The sequence below is a fragment of the Abramis brama genome, assembly GCF_963993115.1.
Source record: "Abramis brama genome assembly, chromosome: 14".
Lineage (NCBI taxonomy): Eukaryota > Metazoa > Chordata > Actinopteri > Cypriniformes > Leuciscidae > Abramis > Abramis brama.
Window position 1 is genome coordinate 15,543,412 of NC_139976.1, and position 20,867 is coordinate 15,564,278.

At 37.7% G+C, this 20,867-nt stretch overlaps 1 protein-coding gene across 39 annotated transcripts in view; it reads right to left on the reverse strand.

Annotated features, from left to right (window-relative positions):
* The window catches only part of svila (supervillin a), an 83,002-nt gene that overhangs the window by 8,144 nt on the left and 53,991 nt on the right, over positions 1 to 20,867 (reverse strand). For 14 of the 39 annotated variants that reach the window (XR_014609055.1, XM_084135811.1, XM_084135795.1 and 11 more), the window contains 23 exons: positions 20,520 to 20,567; positions 19,642 to 19,710; positions 18,951 to 19,028; positions 18,231 to 18,281; positions 17,470 to 17,638; positions 16,714 to 16,809; positions 16,483 to 16,569; positions 15,817 to 15,994; positions 15,474 to 15,646; positions 12,163 to 12,318; positions 10,254 to 10,390; positions 9,449 to 9,596; positions 9,158 to 9,303; positions 8,672 to 8,847; positions 8,193 to 8,340; positions 7,867 to 8,060; positions 7,703 to 7,785; positions 6,947 to 7,095; positions 6,200 to 6,305; positions 5,616 to 5,823; positions 5,405 to 5,538; positions 1,213 to 1,368; positions 833 to 976 (listed from right to left, as the gene is read on the reverse strand). Coding sequence is in view for 38 of the 39 variants with exons in the window: in XM_084135811.1 (XP_083991937.1) it covers positions 833 to 976; positions 1,213 to 1,368; positions 5,405 to 5,538; positions 5,616 to 5,823; positions 6,200 to 6,305; positions 6,947 to 7,095; positions 7,703 to 7,785; positions 7,867 to 8,060; positions 8,193 to 8,340; positions 8,672 to 8,847; positions 9,158 to 9,303; positions 9,449 to 9,596; positions 10,254 to 10,390; positions 12,163 to 12,318; positions 15,474 to 15,646; positions 15,817 to 15,994; positions 16,483 to 16,569; positions 16,714 to 16,809; positions 17,470 to 17,638; positions 18,231 to 18,281; positions 18,951 to 19,028; positions 19,642 to 19,710; positions 20,520 to 20,567 (3,034 nt within the window). In the remaining variant the exon portion in view is untranslated. The remainder of the gene's footprint in view (positions 1 to 832; positions 977 to 1,212; positions 1,369 to 5,404; positions 5,539 to 5,615; positions 5,824 to 6,199; positions 6,306 to 6,946; positions 7,096 to 7,702; positions 7,786 to 7,866; positions 8,061 to 8,192; positions 8,341 to 8,671; positions 8,848 to 9,157; positions 9,304 to 9,448; positions 9,597 to 10,253; positions 10,391 to 12,162; positions 12,319 to 15,473; positions 15,647 to 15,816; positions 15,995 to 16,482; positions 16,570 to 16,713; positions 16,810 to 17,469; positions 17,639 to 18,230; positions 18,282 to 18,950; positions 19,029 to 19,641; positions 19,711 to 20,519; positions 20,568 to 20,867) is intronic. The other 25 variants (XM_084135808.1, XM_084135806.1, XM_084135805.1 and 22 more) reach the window with 12 other exon arrangements.

Genomic DNA, 20,867 nt, shown 5'->3' on the forward strand with positions numbered 1-20,867 from the left:
AGTGGTTCGAATTCTGGATAAAGCACATGAGAAGGGTCCAGAGTCACTTTCCTTGCCTGTTTGAAAATAATTTAGTTGAATATAGACTCAACATGGGGGTAAACCCCCAGACCAACCAACTTAATTGCTGTACGCACCAAACGGTTCAACTGAGATTTAAGGGTAACTGTCAGATTACCAAACCAGGCTATACCATACAGTAATTTGGATTCAATACAGACATGATAATACAGCAACATGACCCTCTGAGCAACTTCATAAAGTCTAAGCCTCCGTAAAAAGTAACTTTTTCGTTGCACCTTTCGACACAGATTATCCACATGCACCTCCAATGAAAGTTTATTATCAACAAGTATTTGTACGAAGCAACCTGTCTAATAGGCTCATTGTTAATCATGATAGGTGAGTGGTTGCCTACTAACTTGGGATCAAAAATCATTTCCTAACGTTTTTCTAATGTTAATTACAAGACTGTGTTCTTTACTCCATGTAACAAAGTTGTCATTCTCTGCAGTATAATGTTGAATGTCCTTATCCTTATGCAGAAGACCAAGAATGGCAGTATCATCTGAAAAAACCTGACTGAAACAGACTAAAAAACCTAGGATGGGAACTTGGTTCTCTCCATTGCTTGTTGATTGAATGGAGGCAGATATGACAAGAGCTTGCAGTCAGTTGTAAGAATGGGACAGGGTTTAAACGGACTAAATGTTTAGACAAGTACAGCATACAATGTCACCAGAGAGGTTCATTTGAGAATGATATTACACAGTATCACTCTTCTTTCTTTCCTAAAAAGATCATTAAAGACAAGCATGTATTTCTAAGTCACCTTTGCTATATTGGAGTACAGTTTCCATGGCACACTTCCTGTCGGAGTCCCATCGTATGCGAGCTGAGCCCGTGCTCTCATTGTCCTGAGGCCACCAGCCCTGCCACAGGTAAACTTCATGGTGATTATCCACCAAAAACAGGGCTAAAAGACAATCAAACAGAAAAAGCAACATCATGATACTGCCACAATCATACCTCATGATTTTTCAATGAGTGTGAAGAATCAAATTTCCTTAATACATTATGCATGTAACGAGTGTAGGAAAGCCTAATTAAAATGCAACTGACACCCATCCAGAATAGCTAACAGTTAACAAGCAAGTTGCACACCAGACAGAACTATTAACAGTGTTTAGCGAACATTAATGTGTCAAACACCTGGCTGAGTAGCTGTATACAAATCCTCTTGTAGGAAAGGCATCGAGTTGACCAAATTTGGTTCTCTGGATGGATATACAAATTCCACTGCCACAAACTCTCCTGAAGCACTGCTTAACTGGAACAGCCGAGGAGTGAAGTTGAACTTTCCTGGATCTGAGAAACAATACAAAACACATAAAATCCAGGGTATCTGCAGAGTTTTTAAATCAAATTTAAGACTTTTAAAGTTATTTAAGACCTGCACAAATAAAATATTGTATGTCCATACAGAACACACCCTAACACTCAAAATAAATCATATACATGGTAAATGCAAGTTTAAAATAGTATGTATAAAGCTTAACTTATTTATAAACAAGCCTGAAATACAATGGTACTCTTATTTTGAAATGTCTGCTATCTCCAGCTGATCATTCAAAAAGATGAGGGAGATAAAATATGCAATCTTACAACTAGGGGTGTCCGTGGTTAACCGATTAACCGATTAACCGTTAAAAATTGCGTAACCGAGTGAAACATTTTGCTCGGTTAAGTGGCGTCAATGGCGTGCATTGAATTTAGTTGTAATACATTTTTGCACCACCAGAGACCGCTAGACCAGTTTTCTAATATGAAGCGGGCAAAGAAAGCGCGCGTCCGAGAGTGAAGGCTGTGCGCGAGCCAGAAACAAACATAGTATCCGCGCCACTGATCGCAGCACAATAATATCTGTCTGCAGAGCCGCAGAGGCACAGCTTTACCCCAGCAGTTTTACCCCGCGCATGCGCAGTTTCATCACAACAGTTTTACCCGCAGAGTCCGTTTACCGTTACATTAACCCATACAATTTGTATTATGCATTTCCTAAACATGTACTTGCTAATCAAACACTTTATATGAACAAACTACTAATCTATAAAACACAATCGGTCTTCCGACCTTTTACTATTGTGTTGATATGCGCGAGGGAGAGAGAGCAATGCAGCGCTCTTGTTGTTTGAAGGCGGTGAGAGTGCGCGCGCGCGCGCGGCCGGGGCTCTCTCACTGTTTGTTCATATGCGCCCTGTCCACTGATCTAAATAATTAGTTGTTACGACGAATTATTTGTTCCCTCGTTTTAATAAATCGTGGACACGTTGAACTAATTCCCTCCCTCATTTTGATTTAACGAATTACAACGTGGCCAGAAACAGTTTGATACTATTAATTAGTGAATGCTAAAGACCTATTTTTTTGTGAATTGGTGAATATTCAGGTGAATTATTTCGTGGCCACGAATTAATAATAATTATTAAACTGTTTTTCTTACCTGTGAAGATAGCTCTTCGGTGAAGGCCGACTATTCTCGTACAGCTTTTTATTCCTTTTTTTTGTGTGAATTGGTGAATATTCAGGTGAATTGTTTCGTGGCCACAAATTAATAATACCTCAGCACGTTTTACAAGACCCTTCTCGATCGCAGCGGCAACGAGCACTTTGATCATTTGATTTAAAAAACAAAACATTTCAGCGCTAGCTCGCCTAAAAAAAAAACGAACGAAATTAATGCTCTGCTAGATAACTGGAGATGTTTTGTTTATTTATTCGTGCCGCGAGATGTTTCAAAAGTGGTGGGGACAATATCGACCTTAGAAAATAGTGGTGGGGATGTCCCACCCGCAAATTACGCCTATCTCGGGGTTGCGGCGCGCACACTATGATTAACCGAGTATTAACCGCTAAGGGCCTCGGTTAACGGTTAATGAAAAACTTGAAAACGTGCAGCCCTACTTACAACCATATAAAACAATTACAATATAAACACCAAAATAAACATGGTCATAAATCAACAATAAATCATAAGCAATCGCTTGACATAAATGTGCAGTATGGTTGCAAACTCCTCTGAAATCGTGAGCCTTTAGAATGCGCAACAAAGCCACACTTTTACTTTGAAACTAGCAGTAGTTTATTTTATTTTATAAATAAAATAAAAGTAAATAAAGTAAAGTAGCGGCGCTCACATTTATTTAAATATAAGCCTCATCGTGATTCCTGTTTTCAGACTACAAATGTAAGACCTCTGAAAATAATATTTAAGACATTTGTTGTACCATTTAATACAATCCAAGACTTTTTATGACCTTGAATTTAATCAAACTGAATTTCAACTACAAGTGCCTCTATTATGCGATTTCTACAATAGGATTACATGCATCCAAGGTATAAAAAAAACAAAAACACTTTCATTTCCTCATAATATACATTGCAAATCACCTAATCTCTCAAAGAGTCTGAAATTAGCAATATTGCGATTAAACTTTACCTCATGCAAATGCAATACTTCGATCAAACTAGTGCGATTAAGCTCATAATAGTAGTAACCATAATCGCATTAAACTGTGGCGTATGCTGATTTTAAATTGCAATAAACAGGCATGTAAACACCTTATTCGCCTATCTGAGAGTGGTATAACCATACTTATTAGCCAATAATAAGAACAATTAAAATTGCATGTAAACTGGAGTGAAGAGTTCTGCTTGTGTCATGTAAATATCTTACTGCGATTAATACTAGGGATGTCCCGATCCGATCACGTGATCGGAAATCGGGCCCGATCACGTGTTTTCAGACTCGATCGGAATCGGACGTTACCTCCCGATCAGGACTCGGATATATATGTATATATATTCTCATTATTTTTTAACACATCTATAGTTATGCGGTGGCACAGAGTTACGCCGGTTTCACACTGCACGCATTAGCAGAGCGTAAGCAGCGCAGGAGCAGTGTATGGTGAGCAGGAGCAGGACACGCGCGTTTTGCTTTCACACTAGCAGCGTTTGTCACGCGCGGCTGAACCGCGGGTTGTGTTGTGTAGGCTACAGACAGAGTAAGCTACTCTATAATGGATAAGTTGCCATTGCTTTTTTTTCGTTTTCAAATACATTTAAGAGAAAAGACTTGTCAAGAAGCTTATTTTATTAATAATTTCATATAACTTTTGGTTCATCTTTGTTTTTATTGTTATGGCAACAAGTTTGTTTTTGGACATTTGTTTTCTTTTTAAATTGCTGTTGGTCATTTGATTGACTGTTTAAAACACAATAGATATCATCAGTGCACTTTTTGGATAAAACTGCGGTGTATTTTGGCCATGATCAATGTATTGTCACTTTAATTCAGCAAAAGCGGCGCAGCAAAAATAGACTCGGCGCCGAAACGATCACGGCACTCCTGCTCTGCTCTGCTACGCACTGCCGCGCCACCTCTGCGCGCTGTGTGAATGCTCTAAAGCCTGGTTTAATCTGTTAACATGGGCGGCGAAAAAAATACGCACTGCACGCTCTGCTAACAGTGCAGTGTGAAACCGGCATAAGAGTTAGGAGTGCAGTTCCTAAAAGCACATTACTGGCTTTGCAAACACTGTAGCACTTTTATTTTTTATTTGTTTACATGCCTGCCGGGTATTTTAAGTTGAGGTGCTATTTGTTTATATATTAGACTTTTTTTTATATTTACTGTTGCACTAAAGTCCAAAAGTGAAGAATTTATTTATTACTTGATTGTTCAAGCTACCTCACAGAAGTGCTCTGTTTGTTAACAGAGTTGTTGAATGTTAAAATAAGGTGAATTAAATATAAAATAAGGTGAATTAAATAAAAAATAAGGAACATCCTGGATCTGTTTTTTCGCTCTTCTTTATTCTTTTTTTATGTATTAAGTATCGGATCGGGACTCGGTATCGGCAGATACTCAAAATCAAATGACTCGGACTCGGACTCGAGGGCAAAAAAACCTGATCGGGACATCCCTAATTAATACCCTACTCTGATTACTAGAAATAAACGCATTATTGGTGCACATGCAAACGTAGTCAATAACTTTATTTGCGTTGCACAGTTTACTACGTGATCAGCTTAGGAGACTGACACAGAAGAGAAGTTATTTTTGTATTCGTTATTAGTATTCTCGTTGCTTCATAACATCAAGGTTGAACCACTGTAGTCACATGGATTATTTTAACAATGTCTTTACTACCTTTCTGGGCCTTAAAAGTTGCAATGACATTGCAGTCTATAGCTGGTTCAGAAACCTCTCGGATTTCATCAAAAATATCTTAATTTGCGTTCCGAAGATGAACGAAGGTCTTATGGGTTTGGAACGTCATGAGGGTGAGTAGTTAATGACAGAAATTTCATTTTTCTGTGAACTAACCCTCTAACTCACCTTGCAGCATGCAGTCATACGCCTTTCGATCTCTTCTTCCCAAGGCCTCCCAGAAGCCTTGTGGTTCAGCTCCCTCATCACACTCCTGGATGGACACTTTACTGCTGCTGTGAAGCCCCGCCTCCAGAGGACACCTGAAAACCAGACCGTCCATGTCAGGGGTCAGCCACATTTGATATCAAGTGCCGTTGGTTTGTTAGTATGAACTCACTGTTCTTTTATTTTGTTTGCAGCGGCAAAGCCCACATCACGTGTGTGCATCTGAGCCTTGCAGCCGTGCCACAGGTACATGCTGGCTTTAGGGATGTTTAGGAGGATCAAAGAGGTGCGAGACCGTAGGCTGCTACAGTGGCACACCACCTCCAGCAGTTGGCCCTCTATGGGTTTCTCTCCTCTCACACAGTATAAGCGCCAGTCATCTGCACATGAAGGAAATCGGGTCAATCCATACAAGTGGTCCTCACTGCAGATTCAAATGGGTGGAGCGTGACCTAATCCAGCTCCACCTCTGTGGATCTAAGGGGTGGGGCTTAACTTAATTAAGTTTAGGGATAAGGTTATGGTTAGGTTGGACTTTCTAGCTCCACCGATTAGGTCTAGAGAAGGGGAGCTGGATGCCATACAAGCTAGAACCGCCACTGCTCCACCCATTGGCTGTGTAGTGAGCAGTATCTCAGTCCATATGTTCAAAATATGATTTTCATTATGCATTTGTCTTTTGATTTAACTAATCTAAAAGGGTTATGGAAAAATAATGTAAACTAAAAATTTGGCAACGTTAGCAAAAGAGATTACTTTGTGTATTGTCTTCCTCCTCTTCTCTCTTTCCAGCATGAACAATCATTCCTCCATTGAAGCACTGCAGGAAACAAGGAGGCTCCTTTCCCTGCTGTACCTGGACCTGCAAAACACACACATTTATTGTTTTTATGCTAATATTTTAGATTTTGACATTACAGCTGAACTGATAACAAAGGACACTACTGTTCAAAAGGTTTAAGATCATTAAGATGTTTTTTTAAAAGAAATGTATACTTTCCTCAAGATCAAAACAGTAACAACATGATGTTACATATAATACATACATTTTAAAAAACATTTATAATCTTATAACGAAATATATACGTTTATAATGTTATCTATTTCAAATAAATGCTACTCTTTTGAGCTTTCAATTCAAAGAAAAAAAAAAACTATCCCAGTGTCCACAACAATATTAAGCAGCACAACTGTTTTCAACACTGATAATAATAAGAAATGTTTCTTGAGCAGCAAATCAGCATATTAGAATGATTTCTGAAGGATCATGTGACACTGAAGACTGGAGTAATTCAGCTTCTGCAATTCAGCTTTTCCATCGCAGGAGTAAATTATATTTTAAAATAGAAAAACTATTTTTTATCAAACTATAAAACAATTTTTTTTTTTTACATAAAAAAATCTTACAGACTTAAAACCTATTAATGGTAGTGCAGGAAATACTTAATAACATCCTAATTTTTTTTATAAAATCTTAAGTATAAAATAATACATAGTAAGTACCTGAGCACCTCTCTCCTCATCCAGCTCTACAGTCATCAGTGCTGATGTTCCCTTTTCATTCACCGTGGAGTTACGACCTTGCCAGAAGAAATAACAACATTTCTCCTTCCCTGGACCGATGATCCGTTCTGAATGCAGCCTCTTGCCAACTGCACAAAAAAAGCAGAGAGTTTTGGATCATGGGCAAACAAACAGCCCAGCAACAACATGTTCAGACACACTGTATCTTATGGTTTTACACAGTGATCATGTGAGAAAAGCAGGTTTATGGCTGTTTATAGAAAATTGTATGGTGGGGAGACAGTACGGAATCAGATCTTGGGAAAGCAGTTTATTTTATAAGAAGCATAAAATATTAAAAAGGTGGAAATATAGTGTCCAGGGGGATGAAGTGACAGACAGTCCTTTCTCCTGTGCACCCGTGTTATTTTTAGTATTATTTATAAACTACTAGTATTTATTAACATTTTTAATCAACGTTTATTTGTACATTTCATTCTAATTTTAGCTTAAGTTTGAGTAATATTGTTGTGCTTTTGTAATTTTTATTAGCTTTTTATATATTTCAATTTACTGTAATTTATTTTTATTTCAGTTTTAGCGATTTAAGTAATTTCATGTTGCCAAGGCAAGTTTCAAATTTTTTTTTGTTTGTTTTTTAATCTAAAATCTCTCTCTCTCTGCTTGATAAAATCATTTTTAATAGTTTTAGTTAACAAAAACAACACTGCTATGCACACCTTCAATACAACTCACCTGCTGTGCTGATCATGTACTTCCATTTGACCACGTACGTGTCCCCTTCATGGAACTGGCCAATGCTCAGTTTAGGTAATCGACTAAAACAAGCAAGAGAGAGAATGTTTGTACATAAAAATCCATTAATTTAATAGTTTTACCATATAAATAATTCATCCTACCTGTAGTCAAACTCTAGAATGTGCCAGACATCAACAGACAATGTGCTGATCTCAAAATTACGCCGCTCATCACCTTCCACCAGTCCATAACCTCGTCCCACATCGACTCCATCCAGAACGGTCTTGACTGGCATCCATACTGTTGACAACATCCGTGACGCATCATAGGGCCGACATTCTCCGCTCCTAAGCTCCTAAAGAAATTAACCAACCAATTGCATTTCAAGACTAACTACATTTTTAAATATAATCAGGAGTATCTAGTGTATTAATACTTGCTTTTCAGAAAAGAGGTACAGATACAACTTATTCTGTGAAAAATGTACCTTGTTTTCAACTAAAGTCGAGTCACCATTCTTTTTAGCGGATTTCTTGTTGTCACTCCAGTCCAAAAACTTCTCTTTAAAAAGAGTAGTCTCATTGTGCTGAGTTAACCTGCCAAACACAGCCCAGTCTGGTCGTCCCTGGCCTTTCCTATTAATAACAGGTTCAGCAAAGACAATAATTATTTTAATTTCATATAGATTTCATAAAAAGCAAGGATTTAAATTGTGAGAACAGAACAAACCCATGAGACACAAACACAGCACTCATTTATTTCTGCTGGTAACCCAAGTCTGCTTATACGAACACTGAGATACTAAGCTGTTGTTTTGACAGGTGTAGTAAGTTAAGCAACAATGCACTTCTGACCTGAGAGGCCTCTTTGAACGAGCTTTTAAAGGTCACAAGTGCCAAAACTTGATCTATGATAGAACAATACGCATCAACAGAGCCTCAGCACATACTCAGCTCTGATTTGTACCTGGGTATAAGTTTGTTGCACTCTCCAGGGTCCAGAGGATTAATATCACAGTTGGTGTAGTCAAAGGTGCCATTCCACAGGTGCTTTGCCAGCTGAAAAGCCACTTTTCTCTGTGCCAGCGTCACCTCCTTACCATGCCATACATAGACCTCACTACCAAAATCCAACACCAGCACCTAGACAAACAAGAATAAAAAGTTGGTTTACAGTTGAATAAGCCTCTCTATTACTTTAGTTTGAATTATATAATATAGCATTCAGCAGAGATGCACAATATATTGCTGACCATATTGATATGCAATTTTCAGATATTGACCCGAGTAGTATTTTTTATTTTTTTTGTTACATTCTAAAGCAAGTTACCTATCTTTCCTACTTCAATCATGCAAAATTGTAGACCATAATTTGATTAAAGTATAAATAAGATTAAATTAGTCAATAATTATGTATGTATGCATGCATGCATGCATGTATGATATCAAGTACTTCTTTAGAGTTAAGCATGGTGCAGCGAGGAACTCGACCCCAGTAGTCATCATCAGGAATAAGTTTATCCTCCAAGAGCCTATAGATGCAGTTGGTTTCTACGACAGCAGTCTCATAGAACTCATCTTCTTCTGGAGTGCCAGCGGCTGTAGGGTAGAGGACCATATTAAGAAGGACTGCAGTAAGTAAAGGTCATCATTCCTTAGCATTATGCTTGTATAAACAAATAAAATTGTTCAAAGTCAAATGCTGCTGAATTGTCAGCAGATGAGGAACTACATAATATCTCACCTTGATAACTGGCTTGGCCGCCGAGAATCTTCCAAAACTCTTTGGCAGCAGGAGTGTGAGTGTTGGCACCTTCCTCGATGGTCTGCACATATGTGGCTCTGCATCCCAGGTCATGCTTGGTCTGAATGAACGTGGACAACTCTGCAGCCTGCACGATTGAAGATACAAGCACATTTAATTTTCATTTGCACCACAAATGCAGATTATAATATAATATAATATAATATAATATAATATAATATAATATAATATAATATAATATAATATAATATAATATAATATAATATAATATAATATAATATCACTGATAATACACATCACAAAAATCCTCACATTTTCATTAAATTAATCACTTTATAGTAAGGTAAGATGTAGGTCAAGAGTTCAATGACCTGCAGTCTGGACTGAACAAAGAAAGTTGTGTGTGTGAGAGAGACACATGAGCTTTTACAATTCACCTCCTGCTTCCTTTATGGTTCCTTTGTGGTTAATTCTGTTTACTTCCTGCACGTGGGGGACTCACCGATATATGAATAGTACTGAACACACCAAGGCAGAGTACAGGATATGACATGTTTAACTGTAATTAATTAATAGTTTGAATTTTTATTTTTATATTTTCCATTTTAATTTTATTTTAATAGTTTTATTTAGCTTTAATTTATTTTTATTTCAGTGTTAGTGATTTTGGTACTTCAACTAATTTTATTTCAGTTATTTGCAACACTGCTAACAGCTGGAGATTAAGCAACGTTAAAGTGATAGTGTGATGTTCGTTTGTTGGTACATGCAGCAGGACACTCACTTTGGCCTTCTCAATAACATTTGCAAATTCTCCAATCCAGACAAAGCAATGATGGGGTGTAATCAAGAGGAAGCAGTCACCACTGTTCAAGGAGGAAGCTCTGGGCTCAACCAGTCTGGTCTGAACGTGCCGACGACCTAATTAAAATGCACAGAGAAATCGGGACAATAACAATGTGAGTCACATGCTAAACCCCCTGATGTCAGGAGCAAAAACACAAAGTGATCTGTTTTGACTGTACAGCATTATCTCGGTTAAATTTCAAACTCAGAAGATAATTATGTTATGATATAAAACATAAAATGTGATCTGAAAACAGAAAAAAATCAGAACGTCCTGGTAAGCAGAACATTACAACAGTTGGACAATGCTGTTGTTCTTGGACTGCTCACATGTTGCTCTCTCCATTAAGTCTATCTGGTTTCTTTCTCTCTGTTTTGATTAAGGGAAGTGTAGAATGTTGTTTTGGGAACATGCAGGTGGGATTAGATTGAGAGGGATGCCTTATGAGGAATTGGTATCCACAGCCTTCTACATCATACAACAACAGCCCCCACAGCAGCATCTTATGCAACATGAGGACAGAAGTTCTCCCATTTACTTTTAAGTAAACAACACTATTCATGGCAGTCTCCCTGCCTTCTCTACAGGAACGCACAGATACAGCACACACTATGGCCACATTCACACAGCAACAGAATATGGTTGTCAGCTCTGTATTTGGACTAGAGTAGAGGTCTGTGCAGGACTGCTTTTTTCATCCCGCTAGGTTCTATTCCGCACCCACCCGCTCTCCCCCTTAATATTTATTTCTCTGTTCACCAGCTATCCACTTAGAATAATTTTTTCCCGACCCGACAATCTCACATTTAAAATTTCCCCTACTGAAAGAGAGATTGGATATAACAAATATAAAATGAAAAATAAATTAAATATGACATCTGTCACTCAAAGTTATAATAGAAAACCATTGGCTTAAAGCTATGGCGAAAATCACTTTATGAAACAACTATTTAACATCCACGCAAGAAAAGAATGTCCTGACGAGAGCCGCAGAATGCAGGAGAGATGCAGGAATGCAGACCTGTAGACTGGAGTGATAAAACTTTTCAGTTTTATTGATGGTGCCATCCATGATATTAGACACTCTCGCTATAATTAGTATTAATATGGGCTTGACTCCCGTTGCACATTCATACAGACAGTTGTCAATCCCAAAAATGACAGTGTGCACGTAGCCTATATGGCTGGCTTCTAATCAGAGACCATTATTCTTCATAATCAAAAATAGTTGTGAATAAAACTGCCCAAACAAGGTCAGAATGGATGATGAATATTATTGACCTCTAATGGCTCTTTTCCACCGAGCGATACAGTACAGTATACGATTTGGGACGGTAAACCCTGATCCGGCTTGCGTTTCCACCGGCAAACGTACCCTTACTTGATAGACGTGGTGTAGAGATCAACGTCATTCTTGCTCGAAGAAGAAAACGACATACAGCAGATCTTGTTTTTGCTTCTCGGCATGTGGCTGTTTGTCACAAGACAGCTTTGTTTGAGCAAAGACTGCAGGGAAAAACACAGCCGAAAAAACACGCACAAGTGGCGATTCTCTGTCAACCAATCAACGTTCTGCAGTGAGTCTAGCTCCATCCTTTAGGTACCGGACTACTGTGCTAGGTACACCAATGGAAGGGTCCCAAAAAGTGGTACGGTTCGGGATATTTGGTACCATTCACAACTTCTGACAATCGAAACAAAAATAATTGTGTACCGCACTGTACTGTACCGCTCGGAGGAAACAAGCCATTAGTCTGCAGTGCCATTTGTAAAAAGAGTCCTCCATCCTGTCATTGAGCTCAAACATTGCAGATCACAAACAGCTGCTGATATCACTGTCACTCACCTTTGACCTGAATGAGCATGAGTTTTTTATATGGCATGGCACTGTTGTTGGAGCTCTGCTCAGAGGCGTTCACACTTCGCAGACTCACACTGCTGAAGTTTTCTTTACTCGCCAACCCAGCAAGAGCAACCTCAGAGAAGCCGCTGTTCTTATTCACTATGAAAGAGAGGACAATAACAAGAATGAGAAAGTGCAAAAGTATGAGCTATAGCATACCACAATCATTAACTACAGTATTTGAAATAGATATCTTATAACATTCTACAGTCAATTTATTTAAAGCATCAATTTAATGCATCCTTGCTGAATAAAAGTATTAAATTATTTATTTATTTCACTGACTTACCTGAATCCCTGTGCAGAAACTTTACTTTGTTCTATACAAATATTTCTAATTAAAAGTTGCTGTTCATAACTATAGTTTCTAATAATAGTTTTATTAATTGTATTTATTGTAAATAAAACAGTTATGCTGTTATGCTAATTGATTATTTTTTTAGTGGCATATAGCTTGCAGACACGTGATTTTGATGATGTTCGAAATTCAGATGGAGGGCAGGAGGTGAAAAACAGAATGGACTATGTTGGTTTCGAAAGGTAAAGTCCATACTGTGCTGTTTTAGAAAGGTATAAACAGAAAATCACAACATATGTTGGACGTTACTGCTACAGCGGTTCTTGAGTCAAGAACTGCAGTTGTTGCAGTAGTTCTTGAATCACCAGTACAGAACCGAGAACTGTTTCTTTCAGACACGTTCGATACGGAGAACCGATGAGCTGGAGATACTGAGCATGCGTGATAGCACCGTCTCTGAACCGAACTTTCTTTCGGCCAACTGCATGCTGTGCTGATACATGAGCACAGGTGAACCAAGGACTTAAATGAGGGGCCGAATCCGGCAAAATGTAAGTTTATTTAATAACAAATAAAATAAAATTGATGAAGACCAGTTTATTCACTTTATAGGCTATCGTTTAGACATGTAAAACATCCGCGTTTGCTGCACATTGCCTGTACAGGGTTCATTTGCAAACGTAAATGTAAGAAACTTATCCATGATGATTATGACGATGATTACTATTATTTAACTGAAGTTATGATTACAAATGCGAGATTTGAATATTTACAATGACAACAATAAAACTCCAGTAAAATTTCACCTTTCCAACAAAGAAATGGATCAATTTCTGTCACCTTGTTTAACTTTTTTTTTTTTGTGTCGGCAACATATATGCAACCTATTTTTTTTCGTTTAACGCAATTAATGCAGCATCTGTTTTTTCTGTCATCCTTTGGCTGCGCTACATTATAGGATCATGCTCCTATTCATGAAAATGCTTTTAAACCATTCAAACATGACAAGACAAAAGAGAATGTGCTCTGTGAATTTCCCAACACACACATGACGCACAGAAAGACACGCACCAGTATCATGTGCACAGATAGCGCGCCAGAATCGAGTTCTCTTTCACGCTTGAACGAACAATAACATACATATGTATATAATATAAAATTATATCCTTTCAAACTAACTGTGATACATTTTTGCACTATATGGTAAAGAGAATTGAGCACAATTCAGTTTTGTTGAGTATCCTCATAAGAGCAGTCTTAAATTAGTTAAATAAAGTCTTAAATGAACAGAGTTGTGAGAAAATGGAACGCGTGCGGTACGTGCAGCAGCGGCAGATCTTAAAGTGACAGCAGCCACTAATGCTGTCTGTTATTAATGTTGATCAAAGAACAGAGGTAACAGAAAATTGCACTCTTATTCAATTTCTGTACATTTCCTACCTGTTAGACAGGAGGGCACAAGTAAATATTACATTTATTATGGGTTTATGTTGTGAGGATTGTTTTAAGTTAATTTTTGAAGCCTAACAAATGTTTAAAAATTGTTAGCTTTCAATTACATTGTAATGTTAAAAAAAAATGAATACTGGCCTTCATTCAAAGATTCCATTAAATGTTTCCACGTTAATGTATCAACATTAATTTGGAGATTAACTGTGAAATTATTACATTATAAGATATACTAAAAACTTTTAAAAACGATTAAATCAAAGAAAAAATGTGTGATTAATCTAGTTTTTTTTTTTAATATATATATATAGATTGACTCCACAATTTTTTTTTTATTTGGACATTTCTTCCATATGATGGCTGAAGCAGCAGCGTGTGACACTGTTGTCACAGTAACCAGATCAACATTGTGAATGGAATACTCCAAAACCAAAAACAAATGATCACGCAATGGGATAAAATAGCTTCTCATCCCTACAAACGATACCATGAAGAATGTGAAAATTTAACAAAGTCAAAAACAAAACAAAAGGTAAGCAAATATCCATATTAATTTCAGTATCAGCAGACGCAAACCAGCATTAAATGTGACAACTTTTAAAGTAAAAAAAGCAATAAAAGTTACGTAAACAATAAAAGCGATGCTTGCTTGATGCTCACTTTACGCGGCACACTTATCCTACCAGCTTTCGTCATCACTTTCTTCCTGACTGCTCACCTCACTATCTTCTTTTCTCTCGAACATGGTAGATGGTGATGTTTTTTTTTTTATTCTATTAACATTAATGACAGACAACAGCAGGACTATTAGGCTGCTGTCACTTTAAGACCATATGCACAGACCGAATATACTGACACACACCCACTTATCACAAATATACTTACACATACACAACATAACCAAGAAAATACTTGCCGAGACTGGTATCTTGACATAATTTTGTGTATATGTGTCCATTCAAGCGCAAGTAAACGTGAAAGAGGATTAAACTCGGTATTTGAACGCTGTCTGAAACGCGCCCCCCGTCTCTCTCTCTCTCTGCGTGCACGGCTGTGTGCGCATATAACAGCATGCGAGTCCTGATTTTTGCCTTTTCTTCCCCATTTAAAATCATTTGAATGTGTAAATTGGCAAGACAAAACACGTCCAAATGATAAACTTTCACTCTATGATGGTTATACTTAGCATTTAATCCACAAAACACATGCGTGCCGAATCGTGGGGCACCCCTAATAATTAATGCACACACTTATGATTGCTATCTTACCAGAGATGGAGAAAAATACTACTCCAGTCAGTAAACGTGTCCATGTCCCCAAAAATGTTGGTACTCAAAAGCGCTTCCCTTCACGTTTTCTGCAGCGCATCGTTTATTTTCACCACGCATGCGCACCAGTCATGTGCACCCCTGATTATAAATGTGTAAATACTGGCAATAAATTAACAAAATGTGCATAAAAAAAAAGTGTTCATAAACTAACTACTCCACCTCCTTCATTCACTCACTCTTTTCCTGTTTCATCCTCTTGCTCTCCAGAAGGCCGATGTTTAGCCTCTGTTCTGTGTATTCATGTCTGATGTCCTCCCGAACAGCCAGCATTTTCAGAGGGTTTCTGGATGACTGAACATTTCTGGTTGGCCGTACCGCCCGCTTGTGCTGCACCATCTCTGAGGTCAACCTTAAAAAAAAAAAAACGTTTCAAAGCTAGTTCCTCAATCTCACGCTTGTTTAATTTCAAGCTGTAGATAGAAAATTTAATTGTCAATAAAACAAAATATGGCTGCTTACTTATTGCTACAGAGATTATATTAAACTCTACTGTAATAGCCACACTTTGTTTGGTTTTACCTGGGCAGCTCCACTCCAAAGATGGCATCAAAATCGTCGTTGATTTCCACTCTGCTGGTAATCTTGGCTATTTCCTCAGTGTGTCGATAAAACTTATCGAAGGTCTCATCATCCAGAGTCATGACCTTTTTAACCGACTTCTCTGTGACTGCAATTGTGGCTTCCTGAAGTCCTGCAACTAAGAAATGTATAAGAATACATGCATTAAAAATAAACTGAATAAAATAATAAGTTGATATTATAGCGAAAGTCCACTGAGTCCACCCAAGTGCAGTTTTTATTAACAAAACTTGAACAAATACAAAAATAAACAGACGTGGCTTGACTAGGCTTGAGCATGAACATGAAACAAACTGGAACATGGACATAAATTCAACAAACAGGGGTACAGGAAACCAAGGCTAATTATACACATGGACTAATCACTAAACAAGGAACACCTGAACACAATGAACCAATAAATCAATGAGAACAACACAACACACAAAACAATGGAAGCATATGACAAGATCACATGAGGAAACAAGGAATCACATGACTATGTCTGATTACAAAATAAAAGACATCCAAGCATGGACTTGAACAGAAACTAAAACCAACCGTGACACATATAGGAGAAAATATGTTATCTCTAAGGTGCATTACACATTTTCTAATCATACTCACCTTTACCATTGAGACGACCAAGGAATGACTCCAACTTATCCAGCTTCTTGTCTGACTCCAGCTTCATGTCCTGTCTGACTTCAATCTCTACAGAAGAAAATAAATATGTATGATAGGCATATAAAAACATATATTGACCGACATAGAAGACAGATGACAGGAAATCTGATTGGAAGAAAGGGGAGTGGGACCAGGAAATGACACAAGCTGAGTACAAGTATGGCTTCTCACCTTCGTGTGGCTTTGAGATTGTATTGGAGGCATTCTTGTTTTTAGAGGACAGAGGGGACAGCACTGGGTTTGTAAGAGCAGAAGGTGCTGCCAGGCCTTGGAAAGAGAAAACATAGTGGAAATTGATCTTAACTGCACATTGTTACAAAGCAAAACCATTTTCAATATGTTTTGTCCACACAGTACAAAAAAATATAGCCTGGGTTTCCCCATGCTGCCTTGAGCGCAGCGCGATTTTATTCACGCTGCTAGGCAGCCTGGACACCATGGACCAGATTTTCCCCTCAAAAAGGGAACCAATCACAGAACGGGGAGGGAGCAGCAAGACGATGACGACGTCTATGCGACACACCGAAGCAGTTTGTTTATATCTATGGATCCAACATGGCATCAGACGCGAAGTTACCTTTCGATGCAGCCTTAGATAGTGTTCTAAGTAGTTTAGAACGCAAGTTTATTTTGTCTTCTTCCTCGTTGAATTTCTGTCGCTCTACATACGTCATCTGGTATAATTGAAACGATTGGCTATGAGCTACATACAGGCACATTTGATAGACATTCGTAGCGCCCAATAAACGGCTCTGGGCATTCGTAAACCTCGCCTCAAATACGTGAAAATTAACATGTGGTTCCCAGACTACGTCTCAATGAGACGAGGTCTGACTTTAGCCAGGCTACAAAAAATACATAAAAAAGGCTCAATCTGTGTCACTGCAGTGAAGTAATAAAATATGAATGTGTGCATTTTTCACTGACCTTTTTTAACCATACGGCCAGCCACTGTAAACTGAGTGGAGTCATTGGCTGCTCTGTAACCTTTGACCTTCCACGCATCTTCTTGTGAGGTGATGAGCTGCTTGCGTTCCTGAATAGACATCTCTACTCGATCACTCCGCTGGCTTTCCACCATCTCATTTCCCATCCTCTGAGATGCCAAAGGAGAAACTAAATTAAGCATCTGAGCAAGTATTTATATCATTGTCAGGGCAACTTTTCACACTTCTGCCAGTAAAATTCTTCAAGTTTAAATGGTAACACTTTATTTTACGGTGTCCGTGTTACACGTTACATGTAGTTACTATAGTAATTACTATAAATTGTGCATAATTACATGCAACTAATCCTAATTCTAACCCTATAGTAAGTTAATGTAGTTAATTATTATTACTCAGTACTATGATGTATAATTACACTGTAACATGGACACCTTAAAATAAAGTGTAACCGTTTAAATATCTTTTTGATTTTAATCTAAAAAAAAGGGATGCTCAGTTGATAAATATTAAAATTGTAAAAGTAGTGAGAGAAACAACATCTCATAAGAGATTTAGTAAAAACAATAATAAAAAAACAATTGTGAAGTGTAAATTATAATTTTCCTAACATTAACCTGCAAACCATTTAACCATTGTAAAATACTACAAACACACTGACCATACATTTACATACATTACAACAACAGTCTCAGTGTTGTGTTATGGAGGAATAATGGATGTGTGTTTGGGGGTGAGAAGCACCTTCCGTCTCCAGGGGTGACGCTCATCCACCTGCAAGGGCAGGGGGGTAGCCTTCACACGGAGGGAAGAGCAGGAAGACAGGCAGGAAGAGAAAGGGATGAGAAAAGAATGGAAAAAAGGATGAAAGATGAGAGGATGCATCCTAGACTTGAGAGGCTCTTATTAATAGACAGAGGAAGGTGATGCTTCACTTGAGATCTCACCACTGACCTGTTAAAAGACTCCTCATTTAGATTTACAGTCAATCATTGTTGTCTTTAATTATACAGGCTTGTACGCATCCTATCATTTGGTCATGATAATAAAGATAGGTAGAAAGACTTCATTATAATATAAAGGTTAAGGTTTAAGCGAAGTATATAAAAACATTCAAATTTACATAGCCATTTATGTAAAATGTCGAGAGTTCTTATCAAATTAAATATGGATATAAAATGAACAGAACAATACAACGTAACTGCAATTTTGTGCATAATGAACTCTTATACTATTATTAAAAAATAATAATAATTAAATAGTAAAAGGATGTTCCCACACGTCTGTACTTGACGTCACAATTGTTATCTTTAAAGGGGTGGTATAATGCCCTATTCACAAGATGTAAAATAAGTCTATGATGTCCCCAGAGTGTGTATGTGAAGTTTTAGCTCAAAATACCCCACAGATATTTTTATATAGCGTGTTAAAATTGTCACTTTTTGAGGGCGAGCAAAAACGCACCGTTTTTGTGTCTGTCCCTTTAAATGTAAATGAGCTGCTGCTCCCGGCACAGAGGGCGGAGCTACAACAGCTTGTGTCCTGAAAATTTAAAAAAACATTTAGCCTTTTATGTTCAAACCGGAGTCAGACAAAGATGGAGAGACTCAAGAAGAAGTGACAACATGTAGACAACATTTCTGAATGGTTAGTTGATGAATTTATGTGTAGTTATCTTTTAGTCATTGATTAGCATATTCTGTCATGATAATCTATAAATCGCGTTCCCAGGGCCGGGTTTATGTAAATTTTAGGGTTAGTGATGTCACTAACCCGGGAGAAATGTTGTGTAGTCCCTACAAGCCGTTTGTTGTAGTCCTTAAAAAGCAATTTCTTTAAAAGAAAATATCTCCCTTTGCTTTGAACTCTGAGCGTCGTGACTCTGCAGATGTCGTTTATGCACAAACAGCAACATTACACACTAACTAAAGTTAAAAAAGTGAAATCATAAATCAACTACACCTTTAAAATTTATTTAAACACTATCCTGTATTTTGTATGATGGATTTATGGAAACCTAACAGTTTTTACCATAAATTTGATAGGATTTTGTACAGTGTGGAAATTACAACTGGAAAAAAAAGAGAGACAGGCTGTCCGTATCAGAGGGTGGAATGTGGAGGAGAGCTTACATTGGGTGGGAGTTCTTGCTCACCTTGGGGAGGATTGCTATTTGATCCAGTGGCTCAGATGCACATGAAAAGGAGGAGGAAAAGACAGGATCCTACAGGACAGAGAAGGGAATCAAGACAAAAGATGGAGAGACATATGACAAAGCAGGAAGGAAAGAAGAGGAAGTTCAGGGACAGACATCAGGCAGGTGACATTGGTCTAAATAACCACATGACATCAAAGAAATTTGCAAGAATGCTATGGTCAAATCTAGAGTACAACACTCAACCACCAGCCTCGCACAACCACCCTGAATCTGAGGATACTCAAATCTTTCTCCAAACTAACTGCTCTCAATCAAGCAGCTTCAAAAGAAACCACAATGAAAAGTGCAAGAGAAATTGGTGGGCAGATACAGTACTATAAATAAATACATAACAAATTCAGGCTGTTTAAATGTTTGACTGATATGGTCCCAGAGGAGGCAGATCAGTAGAAACTAAAATTGGGAGTAAAATTTAAATCTAAGTGACTAAAGCTAACTAAAAGGCCTTATCTATAAGAGTGGTTGAACAAGGCAATTAATTAACCACACCATAACCGTCACCACAGGGTAAAATGACAAAGTCACCAAAATGGCTGTTAAAAAAATTAAATAATAAAAAATAATTCTTGGCATTTCAAAATTCATACCGTCACCATGGTAGATATGTAAAAGGACCAAGCAAATAAAATCACCACCACAAGCAACTGGCTCATCCTGAGTTGATGACAAGGTCCGAAAACCAGGACAGCACACAGACATCACCAAGATTACAAGTCAAGGATTAATTAAATGCAAACACAAAACCATAACCCTTGTACACTGTTAAAACCCGTGCTAAGCCTGTTAGCATGGTGGCTAACGGCTAACAGCCTTACCCAGAGTTGATCAGACACAGCAAAGTCATCTATCATCATCCCATCATCCTAGAAAAAGGGGTAAAATGAACAGGGATGACCCTGTACTTAAATTTGGATATTAAACTTAACAGTGAATCTGGTTACTGTGAGAAATAAATATTTCATAATGCAGTTGATTATAAACATAAAATAATGTGTTTCTTGATATTTTTGCAATCTCATTTGTTAACTCAGTATGAAAAACTGTACAAAGTATTTAGATGTAAAAATGTCTTTAAAGTCACAATGAAAAGCGAAGCGGCAGATTTTTTTTATGTAATGTGGCGTACATCAGAGTGAAACAGATAAGCAAAGAAAGAAATGCAG